At 50.0% G+C, this 27,289-nt stretch overlaps 1 protein-coding gene across 2 annotated transcripts in view; it reads left to right on the top strand.

The window, feature by feature from the left end:
* POLR3GL (RNA polymerase III subunit GL) overlaps positions 1–22,868 on the top strand; it is a 154,046-nt gene extending 131,178 nt beyond the window's left edge. For both annotated transcript variants that reach the window (XM_083167066.1, XM_083167065.1), the window contains 4 exons: positions 4,040–4,096; positions 11,826–11,899; positions 19,154–19,264; positions 20,914–22,868. In XM_083167066.1, the coding sequence (XP_083023192.1) occupies positions 4,040–4,096; positions 11,826–11,899; positions 19,154–19,264; positions 20,914–21,000 (329 nt within the window). In that variant the 3' untranslated portion in view covers positions 21,001–22,868. The remainder of the gene's footprint in view (positions 1–4,039; positions 4,097–11,825; positions 11,900–19,153; positions 19,265–20,913) is intronic.
* The last annotated feature ends 4,421 nt before the right edge of the window (positions 22,869–27,289 follow it).

Here is a 27,289-nt window from a genome sequence, read left to right as displayed (position 1 = left end):
ATGTGTAGGGACATCACAGCACTAAGACCCCTCACCACTGCACCCTCTCTGTGTAGGGGTATCACAGCACTAAACCCTCTCGCCACTGCACCCTCTATGTGTAGGTGACATCACAGCACTAAGGCCCTTCACCATTGCACCCTCTATGTGTAGGGGCATCACAGCACTAAAACCCCCTCACCACTGCACCCTCTATGTGTAGGGGACATCACAGCACTAAGACCCCTCACCACTGCACCCTCTCTGTGTAGGGGTATCACAGCACTAAACCTTCTCGCCACTGCACCCACTATGTGAAGGAGACATCACAGCACTAAGACCCCTCACCATTGCACCCTCTATGTGTAGGCGCATTACAGCACTAAGACCCCTCACCACTGCACCCTCTATGTGTAGGGACATCACAGCACTAAGACCCCTTACCATTGCACCCTCTATGTGTAGGGACATCACAGCACTAAGACCCCTCACCACTGCACCCTCTATGTGTAGGGGCATCACAGCACTAAACCCTCTCGCCACTGCACCCTCTATGTGTAGGAGACATCACAGCACTAAGACCCCTCACCATTGCACCCTCTATGTGTAGGGACATCACAGCATTAAGACCCCCTCACCACTTCACCCTCTATGTGTAGGGGACATCACAGCACTAAGACCCCTCACCACTGCACCCTGTATCTGTAGGGACATCACAGCACTAAGACCCCTCACCATTGCACCCTCTATGTGTAGGGACATCACATCACTAAGACCCCTCACCACTGCACCCTGTATGTGTAGGGGCATCATAGCACAAAGACCCCCTCACCACTGCCCCCTCTATGTGTAGGGGACATCACAGCACTAAGACCCCTCACCACTGCACCCTCTCTGTGTAAGGGTATCACAGCACTAAACCTTCTCGCCACTGCACCCACTATGTGAAGGAAACATCACAGCACTAAGACCCCTCACCATTGCACCCTCTATGTGTAGGCGCATTACAGCACTAAGACCCCTCACCACTGCACCCTCTATTTGTAGGGGCATCACCGCACTAAGACCCCTCACCACTGCACCCTCTATGTGTAGGGGCATCATAGCACTAAGAACCCTCACCACTGCACCCTCTATGTGTAGGGGGATTACAGCACTAAGACCCCTCACTACTGCACCCTCTATGTGTAGGGGCATCACAGAACTAAGACCCCTCACCATTGCACCTTCTATGTGTAGCAGCATCACAGCACTAAGACCCCTCACCACTGCACCCTCTATGTGTAAGGAACATCACCGAACTAAGACCCCTCACCATTGCACCCACTATGTGTAGGGGCATCACCGCACTAAGACCCCTCACCAGTGCACCCTCTATGTGTAAGGAACATCATAGCACTAAGTCCCCTCACCACTGCACCCTCTATGTGTAGGGGCATCACAGCACTAAGACCCCTCACCACTGCACCCTCTGTGTAGGGGCATCAAAGCACTAAGACCCCTCACCACTGCACCTTCTATGTGGAGGGACATCACAGCACTAAGACCCCTCACCATTGCACCCTTTATGTGTAGGCGCATTACAGCACTAAGACCCCTCACCACTGCACCCTCTATGTGTAGGACATCACAGCACTAAGACCCCTTACCATTGCACCCTCTATGTGTAGGGACATCACAGCACTAAGACCCCTCACCACTGCACCCTCTCTGTGTAGGGATATCACAGCACTAAACCCTCTTGCCACTGCACCCTCTATGTGTAGGGGACATCACCGCACTAAGGCCCCTCACCATTGCACCCTGTATGTGTAGGGGCATCACAGCACAAAGACCCCCTCACCACTGCCCCCTCTATGTGTAGGGACATCACATCACTAAGACCCCTCACCACTGCACCCTGTATGTGTAGGGGCATCACAGCACAAAGACCCCCTCACCACTGCCCCCTTTATGTGTAGGGGACATCACAGCACTAAGACTCCTCACCACTGCACCCTGTATGTGTAGGGACATCACAGCACTAAGACCCCTCACCACTGCACCCTGTATGTGTAGGGACATCACAGCACTAAGACCCCTCACCATTGCACCCTCTATGTGGAAGGACAGCACTAAGTCCCCTCACCAGTGCCCCCTCTATGTGTAGGGGACATCACAGCAATGAATCCTCACCACTGCACCCTGTATGTGTAGGGACATCACAGCACTAAGACCCCTCACCACTGCACCCTCTCTTTGTAGGGGTATCACAGCACTAAACCTTCTCGCCACTCACCCTCTATGTGTAGGAGACATCACTGCCCCCTCTATGTGTAAGGACATCACAGCACTAAGACCCCTCACCACTGCACCCTGTATGTGTAGGGACATCACAGCACTAAGACCCCTCACCACTGCACCCTCTTTGTTTAGGGGTATCACAGCACTAAACCTTCTCATCACAGCACTAAGACCTCTCACCACTGCACCCTCTATGTGTAGGGACATCACAGCACTAAGACCCCTCACCATTGCACCCTCTACGTGTAGGGACATCACAGCCCTAAGACCCCTCACCACTGCACTCTCTCTCTGTAGGGGTATCACAGCACTAAACCCTCTCGCCACTGCACCCTCTATGTGTAAGGGACATCACCGCACTAAGGCCTCTCACCATTGCACCCTGTATGTGTAGGGGCATCACAGCACAAAGACCCCCTCACCACTGCCCCCTCTATGTGTAAGGACATCACAGCACTAAGTCCCCTCACCACTGCCCCCTCTATGTGTAGGGGTATCACAGCTCTAAACCTTCTCACCACTGCACCCTCTATGTGTAGGGACATCACAGCACGAAGACCTCCTCACCACTTCACCCTCTATGTGTAGGAGACATCACAGCACTAAGACCCCCTCACCACTTCACCCTCTATGTGTAGGAGACATCACAGCACTAAGACCCCTCACCATTGCACCCTCTATGTGTAGGGACATCACAGCACTAAAACCCCCTCACCACTTCACCCTCTATGTGTAGGGGACATCACAGCACTAAGACCCCTCACCACTGCACCCTGTATGTGTAGGGAAATCACAGCACTAAGACCCCTCACCATTGCACCCTCTATGTGTAGGGACATCACAGCACTAAGACCCCCTCACCACTTCACCCTCTATGTGTAGGGGACATCACAGCACTAAGACCCCTCACCACTGCACCCTGTATGTGTAGGGAAATCACAGCACTAAGACCCCTCACCACTGCACCCTGTATGTGTAGGGGCATCACAGCACAAAGACCCCCTCACCACTGCCCCCTCTATGTGTAGGGGACATCACAGCACTGACTCCTCTCCACTGCACCCTGTATGTGTAGGGACATCACAGCACTAAGACCCCCTCACCACTGCACCCTCTATGTGTAGGGGTATCACAACACTAAACCTTCTCACCACTCACCCTCTATGTGTAGGAGACATCACAGCACTAAGACCCCTCACCACTGCACCCTGTATGTGTAGGGGACATCACAGCACTAAGACCCCTCACCACTGCCCCCTCTATGTGTAGGGGACATCACATCAATAAGACCCCTCACCACTGCACCCTGTATGTGTAGGGGCATCACAGCACAAAGACCCCCTCGCCACTGCCTCCTCTATGTGTAAGGACATCACAGCAATAAGTCCCCCTCACCACTGCACCCTCTATGTATAGGGGGTGTCACAGAGCTTGTTTATCAGTATATGTAATAATAATGAAGCCCCCCACTGAGTGTAGACTTTAATTGGAGGTAACCAGGCGACTGGTAGAGTATAATAAGAATCTGACCAATACTCTGTCAAACATATATCCAAATATGTGTAACATCCATATTATCTGTAGACTTGTATGGTTCATGGTTACAAAACAATTGCAATGAAGGGCTGTTTTATTTCATCGTGTAGCTTAGATTTTCAGTACTATAGATGGATGGATGGTACGCAGTGATGTGTTTAGTATACTTTGTTACGTACAGTATATAGTTTTAAGTAGTGATTGTGTGGACCCTTCCTCATTCTTTCTGTTTGTTTTCCAGATTGGAAACTTCTGCCCCGTGAGCTCAAGATCAAAGTGAGGAAGATACAAAAAGAGAGTAAGTTGTATGTTATGGTGACCCAATCTTTCCTCATACACATTCATCAACGTGTTTAAATAAGGAATTCAATTAAGAGCTTTATTTCATGCAGAGGTGCCCCTGACACCTCAATATTTCATCACCATTCCCCTCCTCACATCATGTCACTGCCCCTGTCACATGCAGCCCTGTCCTCACTGACATATCACTCATCTCCTGATATACTCTGTGCTGCTGGGGACCCTGCTTCTACCACTATATAACTGTCTGTGGCTTCCTGCTGCCTCCATTCCTCTCCTCACATCATGTCACTGCCCCTGTCACATGCAGCCCTGTCCTCACTGACACATCACTCATCTCCTGATATACTCTGTGCTGCTGGGGACCCTGCTTCTCCCACTATATAACCATCAGTCTGTGACTTCCTGCTGCCTCTATTCCCCTCCTCACATCATGTCACTGCCCCTGTCACATGCAGCCCTGCCCTCACTGACACATCACTCATCTCCTGATATACTCTGTGCTGCTGGGGACCCTGCTCCTCCCACTATATAACTCTCAGTCTGTGGCTTCCTGCTGCCCCCATTCCCCTCCTCACATCATGTCACTGCCCCTGTCACATGCAGCTCTGTCCTCACTGACACATCACACATCTCCTGATATACTCTGTGCTGCTGGGGACCCTGCTCCTCCCACTATATAACTCTCAGTCTGTGGCTTCCTGCTGCCCCCATTTCCCTCCTCACATCATGTCACTGCCCCTGTCACATGCAGCCCTGTCCTCACTGACACATCACTCATCTCCTGATATACTCTGTGCTGCTAGGGACCCTGCTCCTACCACTATATAACTCTCAGTCTGTGGCTTCCTGCTGCCTCCTCTATTCCCCTCCTCACATCATGTCACTGCCCCTGTCACATGCAGCCCTGTCCTCACTGACACATCATTCATCTCCTGATATACTCTGTGCTGCTGGGGACCCTGCTCCTCCCACTATATAACTCTCAGTCTGTGGCTTCCTGCTGCCCCCATTCCCCTCCTCACATCATGTCACTGCCCCTGTCACATGCAGCCCTGCCCTCACTGACACATCACTCATCTCCTGATATACTCTGTGCTGCTGGGGACCCTGCTCCTCCTGCTATATAACTCTCAGTCTGTGGCTTCCTGCTGCCCCCATTCCCCTCCTCACATCATGTCACTGCCCCTGTCACATGCAGCCCTGCCCTCACTGACACATCACTCATCTCCTGATATACTCTGTTATTGTTATATGCACCCTGCGGTATCACTGATTGTTATATACACCCTGCGGTATCACTGATTGTTATATGTAGTATCACTGATTGTTATATGTAGTATCACTGATTGTTATATGCACCCTGTGGTATCACTGATTGTTATATGTAGTATCACTGATTGTTATATGCACCCTGCGGTATCACTGATTGTTATATGTAGTATCACTGATTGTTATATGTAGTATCACTGATTGTTATATGCACCCTGCGGTATCATTGATTGTTATATGTAGTATCACTGATTGTTATATACACCCTGCGGTATCACTGATTGTTATATGTAGTATCACTGATTGTTCTATGCACCCTGCGGTATCACTGATTGTTCTATGCACCCTGCGGTATCACTGATTGTTCTATGCACCCTGCAGTATCACTGATTGTTATATGTAGTATCACTGATTGTTCTATGCACCCTGCGGTATCACTGATTGTTCTATGCACCCTGCGGTATCACTGATTGTTCTATGCACCCTGCGGTATCACTGATTGTTATATGTAGTATCACTGATTGTTATATGCACCCTGCGGTATCACTGATTGTTATATGTAGTATCACTGATTGTTATATACACCCTGCAGTATCACTGATTGTTATATACACCCTGCAGTATCACTGATTGTTATATACACCCTGCAGTATAGAAACATAGAATTTGACGGCAGATAAGAACCACTTGGCCCATCTAGTCTGTCCCTTTTTTAACATGTTAACTCAAACCATATTTGATCCTTATTTTTTTGTAAGGATATCAATATGCCTATCCCAAGCATGTTTAAATTGTACTACTGTATTTGCCTCTACCACCTCTGATGGGAGGCTATTCCACTTATCTACTACTCTTTCATTGAAGTAATTCTTCCTAGTTTCAGTGCATGTCCTCTTGTTCTGCTGCTCCTCTTCCTGTGAAGAATGTCTCCCACCTGTACCTTCCTCCCTCTAGTGTCAGTGCATGTCCTCTTGTTCTGTTGCTCCTCTTCCTGTGAAGAATGTCTCCCACCTGTACCTTCCTCCCCCTAGTGTCAGTGCATGTCCTCGTGTTCTGCTGCTCCTCTTCCTGTGAAGAATGTCTCCCACCTGTACCTTCCTCCCTCTAGTGTCAGTGCATGTCCTCGTGTTCTGCTGCTCCTCTTCCTGTGAAGAATGTCTCCCACCTGTACCTTCCTCCCTCTAGTGTCAGTGCATGTCCTCTTATTTTGCTGCTCCTCTTCCTGTGAAGAATGTCTCCCACCTGTACCTTGTTAAAGCCCTTGATATATTTGAAAGTTTCTATCATGTCCCCCCTTTCACTTCTCTGCTCCAAAGTATACATATTAAGATCTTTTAGTCTTTCCTGGTACGTTTTGTGATGTAGGCCATGCACCATTTTAGTTGCCCTTCTTTGCACAGTCGCTAATGTAGTTATATCCTTCTGGAGATATGGCCTCCAGAACTGAACACAATACTCTAGGTGAGGTCGTACCAATGACCTATACAGTGGCATTATTACTTCTTTGGTACTTGTGTATTTTCACGGCGCCCGATATATCGGATGCGATATCGGCCAATATATCAGATGCAATATCGGCCGATATATCGATGCGATCCGAACCGATTTTTTGACGTGTTCATAATGATTTTATATAGTGTGGCGAGCGCAGTAATCCACGTCCTCGCTTAGGGCTCGGTGGCTCTCTTCGCTCACCACACTATATAAAATCAACTCCATGCGTAGTGGATAGTAGGGTTATGAACAGGTCAAAAATCGGTTTGGATCGCATCGATATATCGGCCGATACCGCATCCGATATATCCTCCGATATCGCATCCGATATATCGGGCACCGTGAAAATACACAAGTATCACTTCTTTCTCTCTACTGCTGATACCTCTCCCTATGCAACCAAGCATCTTGCTTGCCTTCTTCATTGCTTTGTTACATTGCCTACCTGTCTTTAAGTCCCCTGAAATAGTGACACCTAGATCCCTCTCTTTCTCAGTAGTTTCCATTATAGTGCCATTTATACTATATTTAGTCTTTGGATTTTTGAGACCCAAGTGCATGTTTTTGCATTTTTTGGCATTAAACTGTAGTTGCCATGCTCTTGACCATTCCTCTACCTAGATCATCAATCATTTGTTTTACCCCTCCTGGTGTGTCTACTCTGTTGCATACCTTTGATTAATTTGTAAAAAGGCACATTTTGCCCTCAATTCCATTTGCGATATCACCAATAAAGATTTTAAAAAGCACTGGTCCAAGTACCGATCCCTGGGGCACTTGTAACCTTTCCCTCCTTTGACTGTACTTCATTTACTACAACTCTCTCTCTTTTCTGTCCTGCAACCACGCTCTTATCCATTCAACTATCTTAATATCCAATCCCAAACTTTCAAGTTTATTTAACAGTCTGCGATGTGGGACAGTGTCAAAAGCCTTACTAAAGTCTAGATAAGCTACAGCCCCACCTTGATCTATTACTTTAGTCACCCAGTCAAAAGGCAATAAAATTTGTTTGACGTGATCTTCCCCCAGTAAACCCATGCTGTTTTGGATCCTGTAAATTGCTGGTTTTGAGATATTCTACAACTCTTTGTTTTAAGAGTGTTTCCATCAATTTCCCTACTACTGATGTAAGGCTCACTGGTCGATAGTTGCTTACCTCTTCCTTTCTTCCGCTTTTGTGCAGTGGGACTACATTTGCTTTTTTCCAGTCCTCTGGGATTACTCCAGTAGCTAGTGACTGGTTGAATAATTCTGTTATTGATTTTACCAGCTCCCCTTTAAGCTCTTTTAGTATCCTTGGATGTATCCCATCTGGCCCCATAGATTTATCCACTTTCAGTTTTGAGAGTTCTGTGAGGACTTTCTCCTCTGTAAATGTACTTGTTTCTCCCTCAGTTTTCTGACTATACTTGCAACTTAACTGTGGCTCCTTCCCCTCTCTTTCAGCAGTGATACAGAGCAGAAATAATTATTAATATGATCTGCTATTACATTGCCCCCCTCAAGAAGACTTCCACTCTCTGTCTTTAGTCTTATTATTCCACTTTTTGTTTTTCTCCTTTCACTTATATACCTAAAAAATGACTGGGTCATTTTCTCTTCAGCCTGTGCTTTTGCACATCTGATTACCTTCTTAGCCTCCTTCTGTCTAACAAGATACACCTCTTTGTCCTCATTATTAATTTTTCCCACTTCTCCTACACTCCTTCCAAGTTCCTCCACTCTGCCAAAGAATCCCTTACAGAGTTTCCCATCTCTACAAAATCAGCCTTCCTAAAATCTACCACCTTTGTTTTTGTGTGTGATGAGTCGTTCTCTGTCTTTATTTTGAACCATACTGCTTGATGGTCACTGGATCCCAGGTTTTCACCCACATGTACATCAGATATTCTGTCACCATTTGTAAGTATTGCATACCTCCCAACTTCTGCCGAGCTCGATGCGGGACACAGCTGCTGCGCCGGAAATTTCGGGGGGGGGGGGGGGGGGGGGGGGGGGGTGTGGCCTAATTTCGGGGGCGTGGCCTATACTTGCGGCTCTCTCGCGAGGCCATGCCCCCATTTTGCTGCTATGGGGGCATGACCCAGAGGCTCTGTGAGCCTCTAGCCATGCCCCCAGCCCCCTGGCTGCGGGAATAGACGCTGTGCGCATGCGCACAGAGTTTATTCCCCGCTGCTTTGCAGCCGACAGGGGGGACCCCCAACAGCCCCCCTCACCGTGGGACACTGCCGCCCGCGGGTGGGACAGCGGGACAGGCCCTGATAATCGGGACTGTCCCGCTGAAATCGGGACTGTTGGGAGGTATGGTATTGTCTAATATTGCGTCCTTATGAGTGGGCTCCCTCACCAATTGCTGTAGGGATGCTCCTTACAAGGAATTCAGCATGTTCCTACTTCTGGTGGAACTTGCAACAGGCAGCTCCCAGTTTACATCAGGTAGATTAAAGTCTCCCATGATTATCACCTCTCCTTTTAATGCCATTTTATTGATGTCCTGCAATAGGCTCTTGTCAAGTTCCTCTTCCTGACCTGGTGGTCTGTAAATCACCCCTATATGAAGAATTGCCTTCTCCCCTGTTTATATGGTCACCCAAAGGGCCTCAGTTTTTTTCTTCATTACTTTGTACTAAGGTAGTATTTATGCTTTTTTTCATATATTGCAACCCTTCCCATTCTGTCCTTCCTAAATAAAGTATATCCTGGTATAGCTATGTCCCAGTCATGATTTTCATTGCACCATGTCTCTGTAATAGCCACAATATCCAGTTCATCCCTAGGAATTATTGCAATTAGTTCTGGGATTTTATTTCCTAAGCTACTAGCATTTGCACACATAGCTCTTAAAGTTGTGTTTGTGCTTCTCCTGCTGCTAGCTATGTTCATCTTTCTGCCTATATCTATTTGGTTTCTGATCTGCATTATCTTCTGTTGCAGTGGATAGGCTTCCTGTTCCATTTTCCTGCAGAGACAATGGGGCCCATTTATCATGATCGGAAGATTACCGCCCAGGATCGCATTGTAAAATGCGATCATATCGGGGCAATGTATCAATATTAAATGCGCAGGGACAGGGCTCCGATAGGAGCCCGTCCCTGCGAAGCCCTAACCCGGAAGCCGGGAGGTCAGCGCATGTGCGGTTATGCGCTGACCCCCACTGACCCCTCTTACCGCACTGCCCTGCTCGGGCAGTGCGAAGTGTAGCCATAGGCTACAATGGGCTATCGCCACATTACAATGGCGATACCCCAGGGGTGCGATGCCGGGCTGCCCGATATTGATACATCGGGCAGCTTTGCACCCCACATAGAAACCTATGGGGGATGCGGCCGGCGGCGCTGCAGGGAGGATCGCAGCAGGGATCAGAGATCCCTGCTGCGGTCCCCCTTTAATACATTTGGGGGATAATAAATATTTGCGGTGAACCTTTCGGGGATATAACCGCAAATATTGATTGATAAATGCAGCCCAATACTTCTAGGGTGGGGGAGCAGATTTCTTCATTCTTATTTGGTTCACTGCCCCCCTCTGCTAGTTTAAATAGTTGCTGATGAAGCTTCCAAACTTCTCACTTAATATTCTCGTTCCCCTTGAAGATGGGTGCAGGCCATCACTTTTATATAAGGCTCTGTCTTGCCAGGTAGCTTGACTTTGACCTAAATATCTCTCCTCATTGCACCAATTCCTTAGCCAAACATTGAAGTTTCTGATTATCAGAGTTTTATATCTTCCCCTTGGTGTACTGGCAATACTTCTGAAAAAGTTACAGCGGTTGCCACCAGTTTTAGAGCAGTTCCTAACTTCCTAAATTCAGCTTTTACGGCCATGACTTCAGCATTAACCAGGTCTTTTGTGCCTAGGAGGACGATGACATCCACCTCCCCATCTTTTCTTGTTGCCTTTACAATTCTTAGCATGCGTTCTTTATCTCTTGGAGCTGTGGCTCCAGGTAAGCACCTTACTTGTTTCTCTACTTTAGTAGCATTTTCCAGATTTACTCCTCTAATAATGGAAGCTCCCAAGAAAAGTGCAGTCATTTTTGGAGGTGAACATTTCCTGGACCTACAGTTAGTAGAAGTTCCCATATCTTCCTGTTCTTTATTGCCTATGTTGGTCATACATTCCATCCCTGCAGGAGTAGCATATGAGTTTTGCAGTGTGACCACTTGGGGGATGTGTCTCTGCCTTTCAGAGCCCACAGCAGTCCAGGCAGAATGTCTTCTGGGGGCTCTCTGAGGCAGTGGTGGTCCCAAGGACACAGACATCCAACGTAGCTCAGCATGCAGTTTAGCTATCTCCTCCTGCAGCAAAGAAAAATTTTTGCAGATTGTACAGCAGCCGAGTCTCCAGAATGTCTCTCTAAAAACAAATGCATTACATCCACTGCACTGCACCAGGCCAAACATTGTATCAGTTGCATGGTAATAACAATAGTATCACTGACTGTTACTGTATATGTCATGCCTTATATACGCTTACTGGGAGCACAAGTACAGTACAGCACATGATCATTTCCTCCCCTCTAGTGTGAGCTTGGGAGCAATATGAAAACAGTAGGTAACTATTTGATTGCAGTGCCCTCTACTGGCATATTTGGTGTAAGTGTGTGAGGTTCAATATATCATACACCAGTCTACTGCTCAGTTGTAATGCTGGCAGGTATCTCCCACCAGCACCCATGGGACCCCAGATGTTCTACGGTTCTTTGTCCTCAGCTGCTGTTTCTGCACCTTGTTGTGTGCATCCCATTCATATGTCCTATGCTGCCCCATGGGCACAGCTGTTTATCCAGTGCCAGCGCACCTTAGTTAGCTTCGAGCACGTCTGTTCCTGGTGGTGGCTGGGGGCAGCTGGCCCTTCCAGATGTTGGGGGTCTGGGGGAAGGTGAGAGATAAATGATTGTTAGGAATGAGTGCTTACGTGTATTGTACCAGCCTGGCTCATAGTGTATTCTCCTGCAGAGTCTGCCGTCGTCCTTCCCAAGCACAAGCAGAGGGTCCCGCTGGATAAAGAAGAGATTATTAAGAAGCTGGAGGTAAGGTCTCCTCTTACTGACATTGGGGCTCCTAATGAGGGTTTAAAACATACAATGTAAAGAAGAGCTTCCCATGTACTGTATAGGGCAGGTCTGGCCAACCTGTTGTAAAACTACAGATCTCAGCATGCCCTGCCACTGCTTTAGCATTCCCCTATGGCAGGGCATGCTGGGACTTTTACAGCAGCTGGAGAGCCGCAGGTTCGACAGGCTTGTTGGCAGTAGGGTCAGACACATGCTGTGGTGATATTACAGTAAGTTGGCGACGCTACACTGCAATAGAAGTCTCCTACAGAGAACTGTGCAGTGGGGTCTGCCCGTAGGGTCAGTGGGATCTGTGCAGTGGGGTCTGCCCGTAGGGTCAGTGGGATCTGTGCAGTGGGGTCTATCCGTAGGGTCAGTGGGATCTGTGCAGTGGGGTCTATCCGTAGGGTCAGTGGGATCTGTGCAGTGGGGTCTATCCGTAGGGTCAGTGGGATCTGTGCAGTGGGGTCTGCCCGTAGGGTCAGTGGGATCTGTGCAGTGGGGTCTGCCCGTAGGGTCAGTGGGATCTGTGCAGTGGGGTCTGCCCATAGGGTCAGTGGGATCTGTGCAGTGGGGTCTGCCCTTAGGGTCAGTGGGATCTGTGCAGTGGGGTCTGCCCGTAGGGTCAGTGGGATCTGTGCAGTGGGGTCTGCCCGTAGGGTCAGTGGGATCTGTGCAGTGGGGTCTGCCCATAGGATTAGACTGATCTGTGCAGAGGGCCTCCCCATAGGGTCAGTGGGATCTGAGCAGTGGGGCCCATAGGATTTGTGGAATCTGTGCAGTGGGGTCTGCACATAGGATAGTATTCACTGTAGGATTTTGTGCGGGCAGGGGTACGGACCAGGCCCGCCGACGTCACAATTGTGGGCGGTCCTGACCTGCCGATGTCACAAAATGGGTGTGCCCGGGCTGCCGACATCATGAAAAGGGGCTGGCCCAGCCGCTGCCACCGAAGTTGCTGTGCTGCCGGGGAAGCGCCGGGTATCGCTGTCTGGGCTTCCCCGTGCACACCGTCGGGGCAGGCATGCTCCCAGCACGGGTACAGGCCGGCGCTGCGGGCTCCGCTAAACACCATCTTACTCTATGTAGTAGTACTAATATTATTACTGCTGCGGGCTGTATCTGGTAGAAACTCCGCAGGCCACCATGTCCCGTGTACTCGATGGGGGTGATACGTCTATGCCAAGCGCCTGTAGCTGGGGGCAGGCTGGAGGTGCAGGGTGACAGCCGTGTCTGTAACACGCTGCCTAGCTACTCATGAAAAGGGCCGGGCCTGGCCACTGCCGTCATTAAAGGGGGCGGGCCCGGCCACCACCGAAGTTGCTGACTTGCTGTGCTGCTGGGGAACCTCTGGGCATCGCCGTCTACGACGGCGCTGGGCTTCCCCGTGCACACCGTTGGGGCAGGCACCAGGCTGTTTAAGCAGGGCACATTTTGCCCTTTAAAATCGAGCAGAGAGCAGCGCCCCGCTAAAACAGCCTAGGGGGAACACTATAGGATTAGTGGGATCTGTGCATTGGGGCCTACTCGTAGGGTCATTGGGATCTGTGGAGTGGGGCCTGCCCGTAGGGTCAGTGGGATCTGTGCAGTGGGGCTTGCCCATAGGATTAGTGGGGTCTGCCTGTTGGATTAGTGGGATCTGTGGAGTGAAGTCTGTCCAAAGGATTAGAGGGATCTGTGCAGTCAGGTCTGCCCATATGATTAGTAGGATCTGTGCAGTGAGATCTGCCCATTGGATTAGTTGTGTCTGCCCATAGGATTAAAGGGAACTGTGCAGTGGGATCTGTGCAGTGGGGTCTGCCCATAAGATTAGTTGGATCTGTGCAGTGGGGTCTGCCCATAGGATCGATGGGATCTGTGCAGTGGGGTCTGCCCGTAGGGACAGTGGGATCTGTGCAGTGGGGTCTGCCCGTAGGGACAGTGGGATCTGTGCAGTGGGGCCTGCCCATAGGATTAGTGGGATCTGTACAGTGGGGCCTGTCCGTAGGGACAGTGGGATCTGTGCAGTGGGGCCTGCCCATAGGATTAGTGGGATCTGTACAGTGGGGCCTGCCCATAGGGTCAGATTAGTGGGATCTGTGCAGTGGGGTCTGCCCATAGGATTAGTGGGATCTGCCCATAGGGTAAGTGGGATCTGTGCAGTGGGGTCTGCCCATAGGGTCCATGGGATCTGTGCAGTGGGGACTGCCCATAGGATTAGTGGGATATGTGCAGTGGTGTCTGCGCGTAGGATTAGTGGGATCTGTACATTGGGGTCTATGCAGTGGGGTCTTCCAGTAGTGTCAGTGTAATCTGTGCAGTTAGGTCTGCCCATAGGGTCAGTGGGATCTGTGCAGTGGGGCCTGCCCATAGGGTCAGTGGGATCTGTGCAGTGGGGTCTGCCCGTAGGGACAGTGGGATCTGTGCAGTGGGGTCTGCCCGTAGGGACAGTGGGATCTGTGCAGTGGGGCCTGCCCATAGGATTAGTGGGATCTGTACAGTGGGGCCTGCCCATAGGGTCAGATTAGTGGGATCTGTACAGTGGGGCCTGCCCATAGGGTCAGATTAGTGGGATCTGTGCAGTGGGGTCTGCCCATAGGGTAAGTGGGATCTCTGCAGTGGGGTCTGCCCATAGGATAAGTGGGATCTGTGCAGTGGGGTCTGCCCATCGGATTAGAGGGATCTGTGCAGTCAGGTTTGCCCGTAGGATTAGAGGGATCTGTTCAGTGGGGTCTGCCCAAAGGGGTTAGAGGGAGCTGTGCAGTGTAGTCTGCCCATTTGATTAGTTGTGTCTGCCCATAGGATTAAAGGGAACGGTGCAGTGGGGTCTGCCCATAAGATTAGTTGGATCTGTGCAGTGGGGTCTGCCCATAGTATCAGTGGGATCTGTGCAGTGGGGTCTGCCCATAGTATCAGTGGGATCTGTGCAGTGGGGTCTTCCCATAGGATCGGTGGGATCTATGCAGTGGGGTCTGCCCATAGGGACAGTGGGATCTGTGCAGTGGGGCCTGCCCATAGGGTCAGTGGGATCTGTGCAGTGGGGTCTGCCCATAGTATCAGTGGGATCTGTGCAGTGGGGTCTTCCCATAGGATCGGTGGGATCTATGCAGTGGGGTCTGCCCGTAGGGACAGTGGGATCTGTGCAGTGGGGCCTGCCCATAGGATTAGTGGGATCTGTGAAGTGGGGCCTGCCCATAGGGTCAGTGGGATCTGTGCAGTGGGGCCTGCCCATAGAATTAGTGGGATCTGTGCATTGGGGCCTACCCGTAGGGTCATTGGGATCTGTGCAGTGGGGCCTGCCCTTAGGGTCAGTGGGATCTGTGCAGTGGGGCCTGCCCTTAGGGTCAGTGGGATCTGTGCAGTGGGGCCTGCCCTTAGGGTCAGTGGGATCTGTGCAGTGAGGGGTTTGCCCATAGAATTAGTCGGACCTGTGCAGTCAGGTCTGCCCGTAGGATTAGAGGGATCTGTGCAGTGCGGTCTGCCCATAGGGTCAGTGGGATCTGTGCAGTGGGGGTGTGCCCATCAGATTAGTGGGGTCTGCCCATAGGGTCAGTGGGATCTGTGCAGTGGGGCCTGCCCATAGGATTAGTGGGGTCTGCCCGTAGGGTCAGTGGGATCTGTGAAGTGGGGTCTGCCCATAAGATTAGTTGGATCTGTGCAGTGGGGTCTGCCCATAGAATTGATAGGATCTGTGCAATGGGGCCTGCCCATAGGATTAGTGGGATCTGTGTAGTGGGGTCTGCCCGTAGGGTCAGTGGGATCTGTACAGTGGGGCCTGTCCATAGGATCGGTGGGATCTGTGCAGTGCGGCCTGCCCATAGGATTAGTGGGGTGTACCTTTGGGGTCAGTGGGGTCTGCCCATAGGAGTAGTGGGTTCTTTGCAGTGGTGCCTGCCCATAGGGTCAGTGGGATCTGTGCAGTGGGGTATTCCCATAGGATTAGTGAGATCTGTACATTGGAGTCTGCCCGTAGGATTAGTGGGATCTGTGCAGTGGGGTCTGCCTGTGGGATCTGTGCAGTGGGGTATTCCCATAGGATTAGTGAGATCTGTACATTGGAGTCTGCCCATAGGATTAGTGGGATCTGTGCAGTGGGGTCTGCCCATAGGATAAGTAGGATCTGTGCAGTGGGGTCTGCCGATAAAGTCAGTGGGATCTGGGCAGAGGGTGCCCATAGGATTAGTGGGATCTGTGCAGTGGCGTTTGCCCATAGGATTAGTGGGATCTGTTCAGTGGGGTCTGCCTGTAGGGTCTATGGGATCTGTGCAATGGGGTCTGCCCGTAGGGTCAGTGGGGTAGGCCCATAGGGTCAGTGGTATCTGTGGATCTGTTCAGTGGGGTCTGCCCGTTGGTTCAGTGGGATATGTACATTAGGTTCTGCTCGTAGGGTCAGTGTGATCTGTACAGTGGGGTATGTGGGATCCGTGCAGTGGGGTCTGCCCATAGGGTCAGTGGAGTCTGTGCAGTGGGGCCTGCCCATATTATTAGTGGGATCTGTGCAGTGGGGTCTGCCCGTAGGATCAGTGGGTTCTGTCAGTAGTGTCAGTGTGATCTGTGCAGTGGGGTCTGCCCATAGGGTCAAAGAGATCTGTGCAGTGGGGACTGCCCATAGGATTAGTGGGATATGTGCAGTGGTGTCTGCGCGTAGGATTAGTGGGATCTGTACATTGGGGTCTGTGCAGTGGGTTCTTCCAGTAGTGTCAGTGGAATCTGTGCAGTTAGGTCTGCCCATAGGGTCAGTGGGATCTGTGCAGTGGGGCCTGCCCATAGGGTCAGTGGGATCTGTACAGTAGGGTCTGCCCTTAGGGTCAGTGGGATCTCTGCAGTGCGGTCTGACCATAGGGATTAGTGGGATCTGTGCAGTGAGGTCTGCCCATAGGATTAGTTGGATCTGTGCAGTTGGGTCTGCCCACAGGATTAGTTGGATCTGTGCAGTGGGGTCTGCCCGTAGGGTCAATGGGATCTGTGCAGTGGGGTCTTCCAGTAGTGTCAGTGGGGTCTGCCCGTAGGGTCAGTGGGATCTGTGCAGTGGGGCCTGCCCATAGGGTCAGTGGGATCTGTGCAGTTAGGCCTGCCCATAGGGTCAGTGGGATCTGTGCAGTGGGATCTGTGCAGTGGGGCCTGCCCATAGGGTCAGTAGGATCTGTACAGTGGGGCCTGTCCGTAGGGTCAGTGGGATCTGTGCAGTGGGGTCTGCCAGTAGGGTCATTGGGATCTGTGCAGTGGGGCCTGCCCATAGGATTAGTGGGATCTCTTCAGTGGGGTTTGGCCATAGGGAATAGTGGGATCTGTGCAGTGAGGTCTTCCCGTGGGGTCAGTAGGATCTGTACAGTGGGGTCTGCACATAGGATTAGTGAGATCTGTACAGTGGGGTCTGCACATAGGATTAGTGAGTTCTGTACAGTGGGGTCTGCCCATAGGATTAGAGGGATCTGTGCAGTGGGATCTGGCAGTAGGGTCTGCTAGTAGGGTCAGTGGGATCTGTGCAGTGGGGTTCTTGTTCTGCTGGCCCCCGCTAATATATAATGATGCTCTACAGTAACACAAACTCTTTGGTCATGTTCGGACGTTTCTGACGTGGGATAGACTTTTATTGAAATATGGCATTAAGCGAGAAACACTGTGGTACTTGTTTCCTAGAACGGCGCCCATCGCGGGCATTCCATGTACATCGCATGCCATTATAATGGCATGCGATGCGACCGATGCAATGTCCGCGATTTTACATAGAAATGCATGGTAAAATGTAAATCGCGTTAGTCGCATCGCATGCGGCCAAAAAATCGCATGCGATGCGACCGACGCGATTACCGATTTTACATAGGGAACAATGTTAAATGGTCCAATTGACCCGATTTTACATAGGGAACAATGTTAAATGGCCCACAGACCCCAAATAGCCACCCTGAAGTGTGAAATGCCCCCCCCAATTGTTAACGCCACCCCACGATTAACGTCAACCCGAAGCATGGCGAGCGCGGCGGTACACGTCCTCCGACCTTTTCATACCCCCACTATCCACGTCGGCGTGGAGTTAAGAATAGAAAGTGTGGCGAGCCACCGAGCCCGAAGTGTGGCGAGCGGACGCGGAATACGAGCCCGAAGCGTGGCGAGCGCACGCGGAATACATGTTAAGTAATCTGTGTCCGCTCGCCACGCTTCGGGAGCATGTTCCGCGTCGCCTCGCCACACTTTCTATTCTCAACTCCACACCGACGTGGATAGTGGGGGTATGAAAAGGTTGGAGGACGCGTACAGCCGCCCCTCGCGGGCTCGCTGCGCTCGCCATGCTTCGGGTTGACGTTGATCGTGGGGTGACGTTAACAATTGGGGGGGCCATTTCACACTTCAGGGTGGCTATTTGGGGTCTGTGGGCCATTTAACATTGTTCCCTATGTGAAATTGGGTCAATTGGGCCATTTAACATTATTCCCTATGTAAAATCGCGGTAATCGCGTCGGTCGCATCCCATGCGATTTTTTTGGCCGCATGCGATGCGACCGACGTGATTTTTTTCCTTGCGATGCCTAAGATCAAAATCGTGGGCGCCGTTCTAAGAAACAAGTACCAACACTACATTTTACAGAATACTGTTTGCATTTAGGCCAGATATCGGCTGTAGGGCCCAGACTGTATAACAGCCACATACATTGAATTGAAGTAGTGCTGCAGTATATTATCCCTGCTCCCTATCACTGGTCCAGGGCATCAGCAGGGCAGGGAACGCCACTGAATGCTAACTCGTAAATAGCCGCCTAATCGTACTATATAGTACTGAACCTGTCCCCTCGCAGTGCTGTACCCAGCATGCACTGCTGCATGCTGCTTATTAGGATCATATATATAGAAATTGCAGACGTCAACTTACAGTAAAATTGCACTCGTCAAGGTACGCCATCTTTGTCTATTTCCCACACAGACTCTGGCCTAATACAGTAAGCACGGCAATAATACACTGACAATGGGGATTACCTCTATTTTTCCTGTCACATTCTTCTCACACGCCTTCTCCCAGCAGACATGATTGCTGTATCATTACGCTGTTCATCATCGCCTCAGACAATACACACGCAGCTAATGGCTCTCTTACAGCACAGCTGCCAGCCAGAGCGCAATCATAGCTGTATACTATGACAGGGTGCCTCCGCTCCGTAACACACACGCGCGCGCTGACTCCTAGAGGAGCGTTAATGGAGGATGATGGGGGTTGTGGCACACAACATGGCCACAGATCTGCTCTGTGTTCCACAGAATCTGGAGAAGAAGGAGAAGGAGGTCAGCTCTGAGTCAGAAGAAGAGAACAAGGAGGAGGAAGAAGAGAAGGAGGAAGAGGAAGACTACGATGAGGAGGAACACGAGGAGGTAAGATATGGACACGCGTGGTTGTGTATGGGCTGTAGATGCCACAGGATCCCTGTGAGGTGGAACATTTAGGTCCAGCTATTCACCACAAGTATATCCTACAGATATCTGGAACCTTCTTTCCTAGAAACTCCACTCAGAGCCAAAAACTTTTGGGTGTTCTACCATACAACGTGGGCCCAAAAAGTTTCTTCTCTGTGGTCACTGTTCCAAATACCCAATTAGACAGCTCATGTCCCCCCCCCCCCCCCCCCTTACCATGACACCAGGTAGTCCTGCAATTTTGGCCTTGTCCTCATCTTCCCATAGCTATGTTACTTTGGCAAATAAACCGAGTGCGGTATAATGGCCCAACAGTCAGTATACCGATATGGGAATTCCAACCACTAGTACTCCGACAGGGGGGCGAGCACAAAGAAGCACCTTGCGGGCTCAATGGCTCGCCATTCTATTCTCCCTCTATGGAGGGTCTTGGACCTCCACGAGGGAGAATAGCCCCTGTCAGTCAGGAGATGCCGACTGTCGGACATTTGAACAGCCGGGATTCCGATGCACGTATACTGACCATCGGGCCATCATCTGGCACCCAATCAATGATTGAATATTTACCAAGGTGTCTACTGATGAGGCTGGAGCAGGCATGCGTCAGATAGAACCTTGTCAATCAAAATAGGAAACCCCATAATCCTGTGCATGTAATTCTGCTTGTTGCGACTCGACTTTAACTTGATTTAAAGGGGATCTTTAAACCCTTTAAAAGTATTCAAGTGTAAGACCCCAAAGAAGAGAATGAGGGGTATATTCAATTGATGTCGAAACCTTCCGTCTTGCCGAAGAGACGGCAGTTTTCAACATGAATAGGTTAGAAGGGGTTCCGATCTATTCAGTTCTAGCTGTTTTTTTTTTTTTGTCAGGTCAAAATGTTCTGACCTGCCAAAAACCAGGTGGATTGACGGAATAGCCATTAATCCACCTGCTTTTGACGGAAACACGACCAAAACCAAAAGGTTTTGGCCATGTTTCCAGCAATCTCAATCGGACATGGAAATATGCCGTATTAAGGCATGGAAGACAGCGCCGGGTGAGCAGCAGCAGCTTACATGGCGCCGTCCTCCTGTCCGCTGCCTCCCGTACCATCCCGCCACCGGGCCAGGTGAGAGCAGCTCTGTCCCGGCTCCCGCTGTCTCCTGCCGCCGCGTTTACCTGCCGGGTAAGCATCAATCAGCCGCTAAATCCGACATCTGGATTTGGCCTCTGCATTCAATAATGGATGACGGATCCATTCCGTCAAAATAATTTCGGAATGTATCTGGCATCCATTGATTATACCCCTATGAATCACAGTCTGTGAGTGATATATCAGCCATATGGTGGTCAGCTGTTGTGGGAACCACACTCACCGTAACGAGTGGCATGGAGAGACTCCCATCCATGGACAGATTTGTGGCAGGTTGACATACATATTGTCAATCAGACTTCACGTGGACTCGGATTGGGAATGGGAAAGTATTCCGAGCACAGCAGTAGCGGCGCGCAGCACCGGGTCAGCAGCATGGCTAGTGAAGCAGTACACTGGGTGTCCACATGCGGCGAAGTCGGCATTGTCTTGTGTAGATTTGCTGACCTGACCTCTATATCTCTCCCCCTAGGAGACTGACTACATCATGTCCTATTTTGATAATGGGGAAGAGTTTGGCGGAGACAGTGATGACAATATGGATGAAGCCACCTACTGATCACGTATGGCTCGTAGAGGACCCACCACTGCCAGTGCCTCTTCACAGTGGCCCTCAGTCTTGCGCCTCCCTGTGGTGAACAGAAGACATCACAACCCCACTGCGACAATTTGAAGAGATTTTACTGGGATTGTTTTAACAACATTTTTTTTTAAACGTCAGCAGGGTGTTACAGCACCGTCAGGGTATGGATCCACCCGTCTCGCCAAACACTAGAGGACAGTATATGGATCTTGGGAACACGTTTTAATATTTTACATCTTTACTGGACTAAATAACTGGGGGCTGTATTGAGACTGCTCATTACTTTGTACCTGAAGACATTTTATATTTTTTAAGTAAGACGTGAATGGTTGGGTTTTATTCACAGTAACGGCCAGCAGGAGGCGCCAGTGTGTAACATGAGTTGGTTGATCAGATCTCTTGCAGCCAGTGATCTGTCACGTCGGCCACTTCTGGGAAGTGCACAGGAACTGTTATCCTATGTGGGTCATTGAATGTGCTTTAATGTGAGTCAGAGTTGTTTTCTAAGTCACAAGTCGTACCTGTTGAGGCTACTTGTGGCTCAAGGTTGTGAACCACTGGTCTAGGTGATCGGCTAAGCCAGGCATGTCCAAACTATGGCCCTCCAGCTGAGACTATGGGTGACATTTAATGAGATGCGAAAACGGTTTTTGGGCGATATTTTCGGCAAAAACGGGCATTGGGGTGAGCCGGCTTCCTCCGGTGTAGATCACAGCTTCTTTAGCACTGACCCAGCACTACAGAGGCTGCTAGCGTGGTTGGTCGATGCGTCTCCATGAAAACGCATAGCTCCGGCCTGATGAGTAAAATCACACATTTTCGTGACTACAAATCGCACATTATCGCACTTTTTTGCCCGGAACACGCAGCTCATTAAATATGCGAATTTGCGGCAAAAAGTGTTATAATGGGCGATTTTATACCCCTTTTACACCGCCGAAAAATCCGGGTCAGCGGCGGGTCAGGCCCGGATCATCGGTGGTGTAAATGGGACATGCCGTGTCCCTTTACACGGGACTTCTACCCAGGTCCTGACACGGCCAGGACCTGGGTAGAGGGCGGTGTAAATGGGTACGCCAGGTCGGATGACCCGGCTCCCATTTACATCAATGGGGGACGTGCAATCTGCGGACCGCAGCGTCTGCAGGTTGGACGGGGGGCACAGACAGCCTGTGATATGCCGCTGTCTGCTATACTCTGCAGGCAGCGGAGGAGGTGAATGGATGCCTGTGTGCGGCATCCATTAACCTCCCGGACAAGGGCTGGGGGGTGCACGGGGACTGGGGGCAGACCAGCAAATTACCTTAGTGCTGGGCTTGCCCCCAGCGCAGCGGTCTGGGTCCTGCCGGCGGCGAACGGCGCTTGTAGATGATGTCATCTCCAAGCGGCAGCGACTCAGGAACCGCCTGCGCCGGGAGGGGGGTGCCGTTGTAAAAGGGACAAAACACCGGGTCGCACCCGGCTTGATCCTGGGTCCAAAAAGCCGGTTGCGACCCAGCGTTTTGGTGTAAAAGGGGTACTAGGAAAGTGACTAAAAATCTCATCCCATTAAATGTCACCCTGCAAGTCCCATATGGCAAAGCCTGCTGGGATGTGTAGTTTCACAACTGGATGGCCACAGTTTGGACATGCCTGGTCGAAGCAGAAAACCTTTTGAGGCTTGTACGACAAAATGGAGTGTGCATACAGTATAGATATGGGTTGACCACAGATTCCGTTGTTCAGCATACAGACAGATCTGCCAGCTTGTCTCATGGGTGTGCCGGCAGGTGGGAAAACCATCTAAAGGGGCAACTTGTGTTCTGGAAAACCACTTTCATTCAATTAAATTTGGGATTTTTTAAGATACTGTTTGGTTTAGTGTTATTTATAAATGAGTCATTGGAGTGAGAGCAGAATAAGATAAATCTATGTATTTGTCTCAAATCTAGGGGGAACCCAGGCAGATCCAGGGCCATGATGTCACCAAAAAGACTTTGGCCGTACCTTCCTGTCCTCGCTCTCAGAGAGGGGTGTGGCTTCCTGAGCTTGTGGGTGTGGCTGATGGCTTGGTTTGTGAATTTTGGTCAGATGACAGAGGGGGTTATCTCATTGCTTTGTTGCCTTCTTACAACGATGGGACATCATTTTTTTTATATAATAATTTACTACCTGCAGTCTTGTTATGTTTCCATAGTAATTGCTTGCCCAACATCGTTACTGTCACTGACTCCTGCTACGTCAGTATGTACTTACCTGTTGACTGTTGACAATTGACACTGTCTGTTTATCATCTGGATCCCATTCAGTGGAATCCAACCGATTTCGTGGCATTGTTGTATAGTGATCCGTATTGCAACCTCTCAGACCATTTTGAAGTATATTTACTAAATATTTATCGTTTTCTAGGATACAACAGAGAAACAATAGACAAAATGTTCCCATTAATTGTCAATGTTCCCAAACCTGGAATCAACTTCAACCTGGTATTTATAAACGTGTTTCCTGAGAGATAATGATAAACTACTTCCTAGGTGACCAACGTGGTTCCGGGTCCTCCTTGCCTGGCCAAACGATTTCTCTGTCCTTGTCATGGAGGTTCTGGCATCAGCTGGCCTGCTTCTTGTGAGCATATGGTACAGATCCTTGGGTGCATGACCTAGACGCCACACTTCCATTGTAGTAAGACATGGCCATTTGGAGAAGGGAGATCTGCTTCTGACCGGTCCACCATGAGGCTGGTGCCTATGCCAATGCTAATAATGACAGCTGTGGGCATATGGTGTTATTTTACTATTATACTTTATATGGCGCCGCAAGGGATCTGCAGCGCCCAATTACAGAACACATAAACTAATAAGCAAAACAGTGTTTTACAGCTGAATACAATAGCGGACAAGTACAGGGCACATAACCATAGCTGCATCACCAGGGGACACCGACATCAGTATCAGGGGGCAGAGAACCGCAGGATCTGGAGCCATAAAGGATGGTTTAAGTAAGAGAAGAAAAAAACACCTGAGGGCAGAGGGCCCTGCTCGTGACTGCGTACATTATAAAGGGGAGTTCACAAATAACTTCATTTGAATCGTGCCATTAACATAAGGTAGCCAATCTAGGTAGCTGCACTTGCGGGCACTGAACAGAACTTACTTAGGTAAAAAAGGGTACCACCAACTTAATATAATATACAGTATATAATTGTTTTCTTCCCGATCTGGAGGTCTGCCAGTGAGGTCACTTGAGACTGCATTATGTCACCACTCCTTGCTGGCACGCTGCCATGCCCATGCTTGGCAGGGCCCTGTGGCCTGCGTTTGATTGTTGCCCGCTGTGAGGCGGCTGTATGAGCTGCCTGTTTGTTTTTCAGCCTGAAGTACAAGATGTTCCTGTCACAGCCCAGATTACCTGAGTAAATGTTATTCGGCGCAGGCTGTCGCCCGGCGGACTCTGCTCTCTCTAAGAACCTAAGACATGTTTTCCTATTCTTGGAAGTAGCTGGACAGCAGGCGAGAGATATCTGCCGGGCTGGGCTTTGTTCTGGCGTGGGAATGGTGGATGTACCTCACTGTCCTTCTCACGGGTAACACAGTGTCTGAGCTGACGCTGATCAACAACAACACGAGTGTGTGATAACATAAGTCACGTCATAGCACAGGAAGGGAGACGTGATGATGTCACTCTGCTTTATCTTCCCACGTCTCATTCATCTGTATCTGACCCGTCTGTACCCAATTTTCTCTCTGCACAGGTTACATCTGCCCCACCTACAGTGCAGCAAGTTTTTGTCAATTAGAGAGCGAATTTGCTTTTGCAAGTGAACTACAATCAGGCCCTATCATCCTTTCCCTCCGACCTCTGGCCCTCTGTATCACCACTTAAGTTTTTGCCGTCATCTCCTCCAGTATTGTAGTTGTACTGCTGTATTTTGTGAATATGGGCCTCATTCAAACCACGCTGCACTGCAAATGCCGGCGGATTTTTTCTTGCACTGCAATTTAGATTTCCGTTTGAACACATCCCACCAAAATCTAACTCTCTCTGCACATGTTCCATCTGCCATACCCTCCGGCGGTGCAGCATGGTTTTGTCCATTAGAGAGAGATTTTGCTTTTGTCAGCCAACCTGAATTATGCCGAATGACTGATACAGCGGGCAGACTGTTTTGGAGATCACATAGAATAGCTGTGGGGCTAAGGCTGTGAGACACGTGTTATCCTGTGCGCGAGTCTCTGGAAATATCTATTGAGTAGATGCCATACCAGGCTCCCCCCAGAGCTGTGCGCTCATCTTTGCTGTCTATAAGTGGAATAGGAACGAGGAAAGCGACAATTAGTTCTGGGAATCGGTCCGATAAGATGTCATGGAGGATTACAGTTGGCGCTAGGATGGCTGACCGCTCCAAAGATCTGGTTTTAGTGGAAACTCTGCATGTCCGTGCCAGGTTCCTACTCAATGGGGGTATGCTGGTTGATTCGCTCAGATGCGAATTTGCATCCTTGCGAGTCAACCTTGCGCCACCATTTGCAAGGCGCGTTCCTTCCTCACTGGCTGTAAATGGATGTTTTACATAAAGCATTCGTTGCTCTGAGGCACCCTTACATATGCGCGCATGTTCTGAAGGAAGTGGGGCGGGCAGCTGACCGGGTAATGTCAGCTGCTCGCCCCCGGCACCCACGTTGCTGGGCGTTCACATATGCTAATGGAGCCCCCCAACGCCCCTCTCCGCCCCCCTTCCCGCCCGCTGTCCTGGGTGATCGCACCCTGCTTATGCTCATGCGCAGAAATGCAACATTGGTCCCCGTGCGAATGAACAGCCGCTGCGAACCGACCTGAATAAGGGCCAGCGAGAGGCTGGAACATACAACCAAGGTCATTACACAGCCCGACAACACAGACGGACCGCAATCGCTCCTGTACAACCAGTGGCTCTTCGGGAATTGCCAAACACTGGGTGATAGTTGTCAGGGTATGCTGAGACTTGTAGTTTCACAACAGCTAGGTGAGCCACAGGTTGTATCTTCTATAATACTAACAGAAGCGGCAAGAACTATTTTGTGTGTGTGTGTGTAATCTCACCAGCAAACATATCATCTATATATACGTCTAGTGTCCTTTTGTCTAGCCTCCGAAACACTGCCATCTGCTGGCAGCAAGTGCAACTACATCTCTTTCTCTCTCACATGCACAAACACATAGGCAATCACAAGGTAGCAGACTAGCTTTCAAAGCATTTTCTTCGAGTGGGGTTACTAGTTCACTATTTATATATGTCTTCAGAAAAGACTTAAAGGCTGATTTGACCACGAGGCTAACAATCTGTGCAGGGGCGTAACTAGAGATTTGTAGGCCCCATAGCAAAAGTTTGTAAGGACCCTTATATACCAACCAATATTGATAAATGTACGTAACCCGTAGCTTACACAGGAAAGATGGGCCTCCTTCAGCTCTGGGCCCCATAGCAGCTGCACCCCCTCTTCCTGCACCTATGGTAGTTATGCCCTTGAATCTGCGAGCATCGTCCTTCCCACGGATCTGGACAAATGCTTTCTGTGTGTGATGGGGGGGGTTCCAATACGCAGCATACCATGCCTAAAATATACTCATCTACATGTGAAAATTCCTGGGTATGTGCTGTTAGGGAGACAGTGTCTGGGTCGACAGGCAAAAAGTTGACATAAAAAAAAGGTTGACATGGTCAAAATGACGGCACGAGCAAGAGGTTGACATGGAAAAAGGTTAACATTAGATAGGTTGACATGAGTTTTCAGGTACTTTTTTGTGCCTGTTGACATAGGTCGGCATGGACACCATATAAGTGTACAGCGTCCCCCGCATGGCTCGCCGCACTCAGAACGCTATTATATTCTCCCTCCACGGGGATCATAAAGTATAAAAACAAGTCCTTTTTTGAGGTTACGGAGAGAGACAATGTCTACGTCGACCACTAACCGTGACTAGGTCGACACCTTGAAATTGTTGACATACCAAAGGCGTACATGGGCACGGTCGACATGCTTTTATCACTTTCTGTGTGTCTATGTCGACAAATGTCACCGTAACAGTACACGCAAGGTCTGATTAATGCTCAAAGTCTGCTGTATTGTACCGCTGAAAGCCCAGCATGCACTGGGGCTGTGGCAGCTAGTACCGCTCATACTGTATAGGGAGGGGGGAACGTAATTTGATTTTGTATGTGACACTATTGGTCTCAGCAAGCCCTGGCAGCCAGCAACTGTAGAACTACAAGTACAAGCATACAAATAACTGCCAGGGCACAATATGT

The sequence above is a fragment of the Crinia signifera genome, chromosome 12, assembly GCF_055691185.1.
Source record: "Crinia signifera chromosome 12, ASM5569118v1, whole genome shotgun sequence".
NCBI classification, from domain to species: domain Eukaryota; kingdom Metazoa; phylum Chordata; class Amphibia; order Anura; family Myobatrachidae; genus Crinia; species Crinia signifera.
This window is presented reverse-complemented; position numbering and strand designations above follow the sequence as displayed.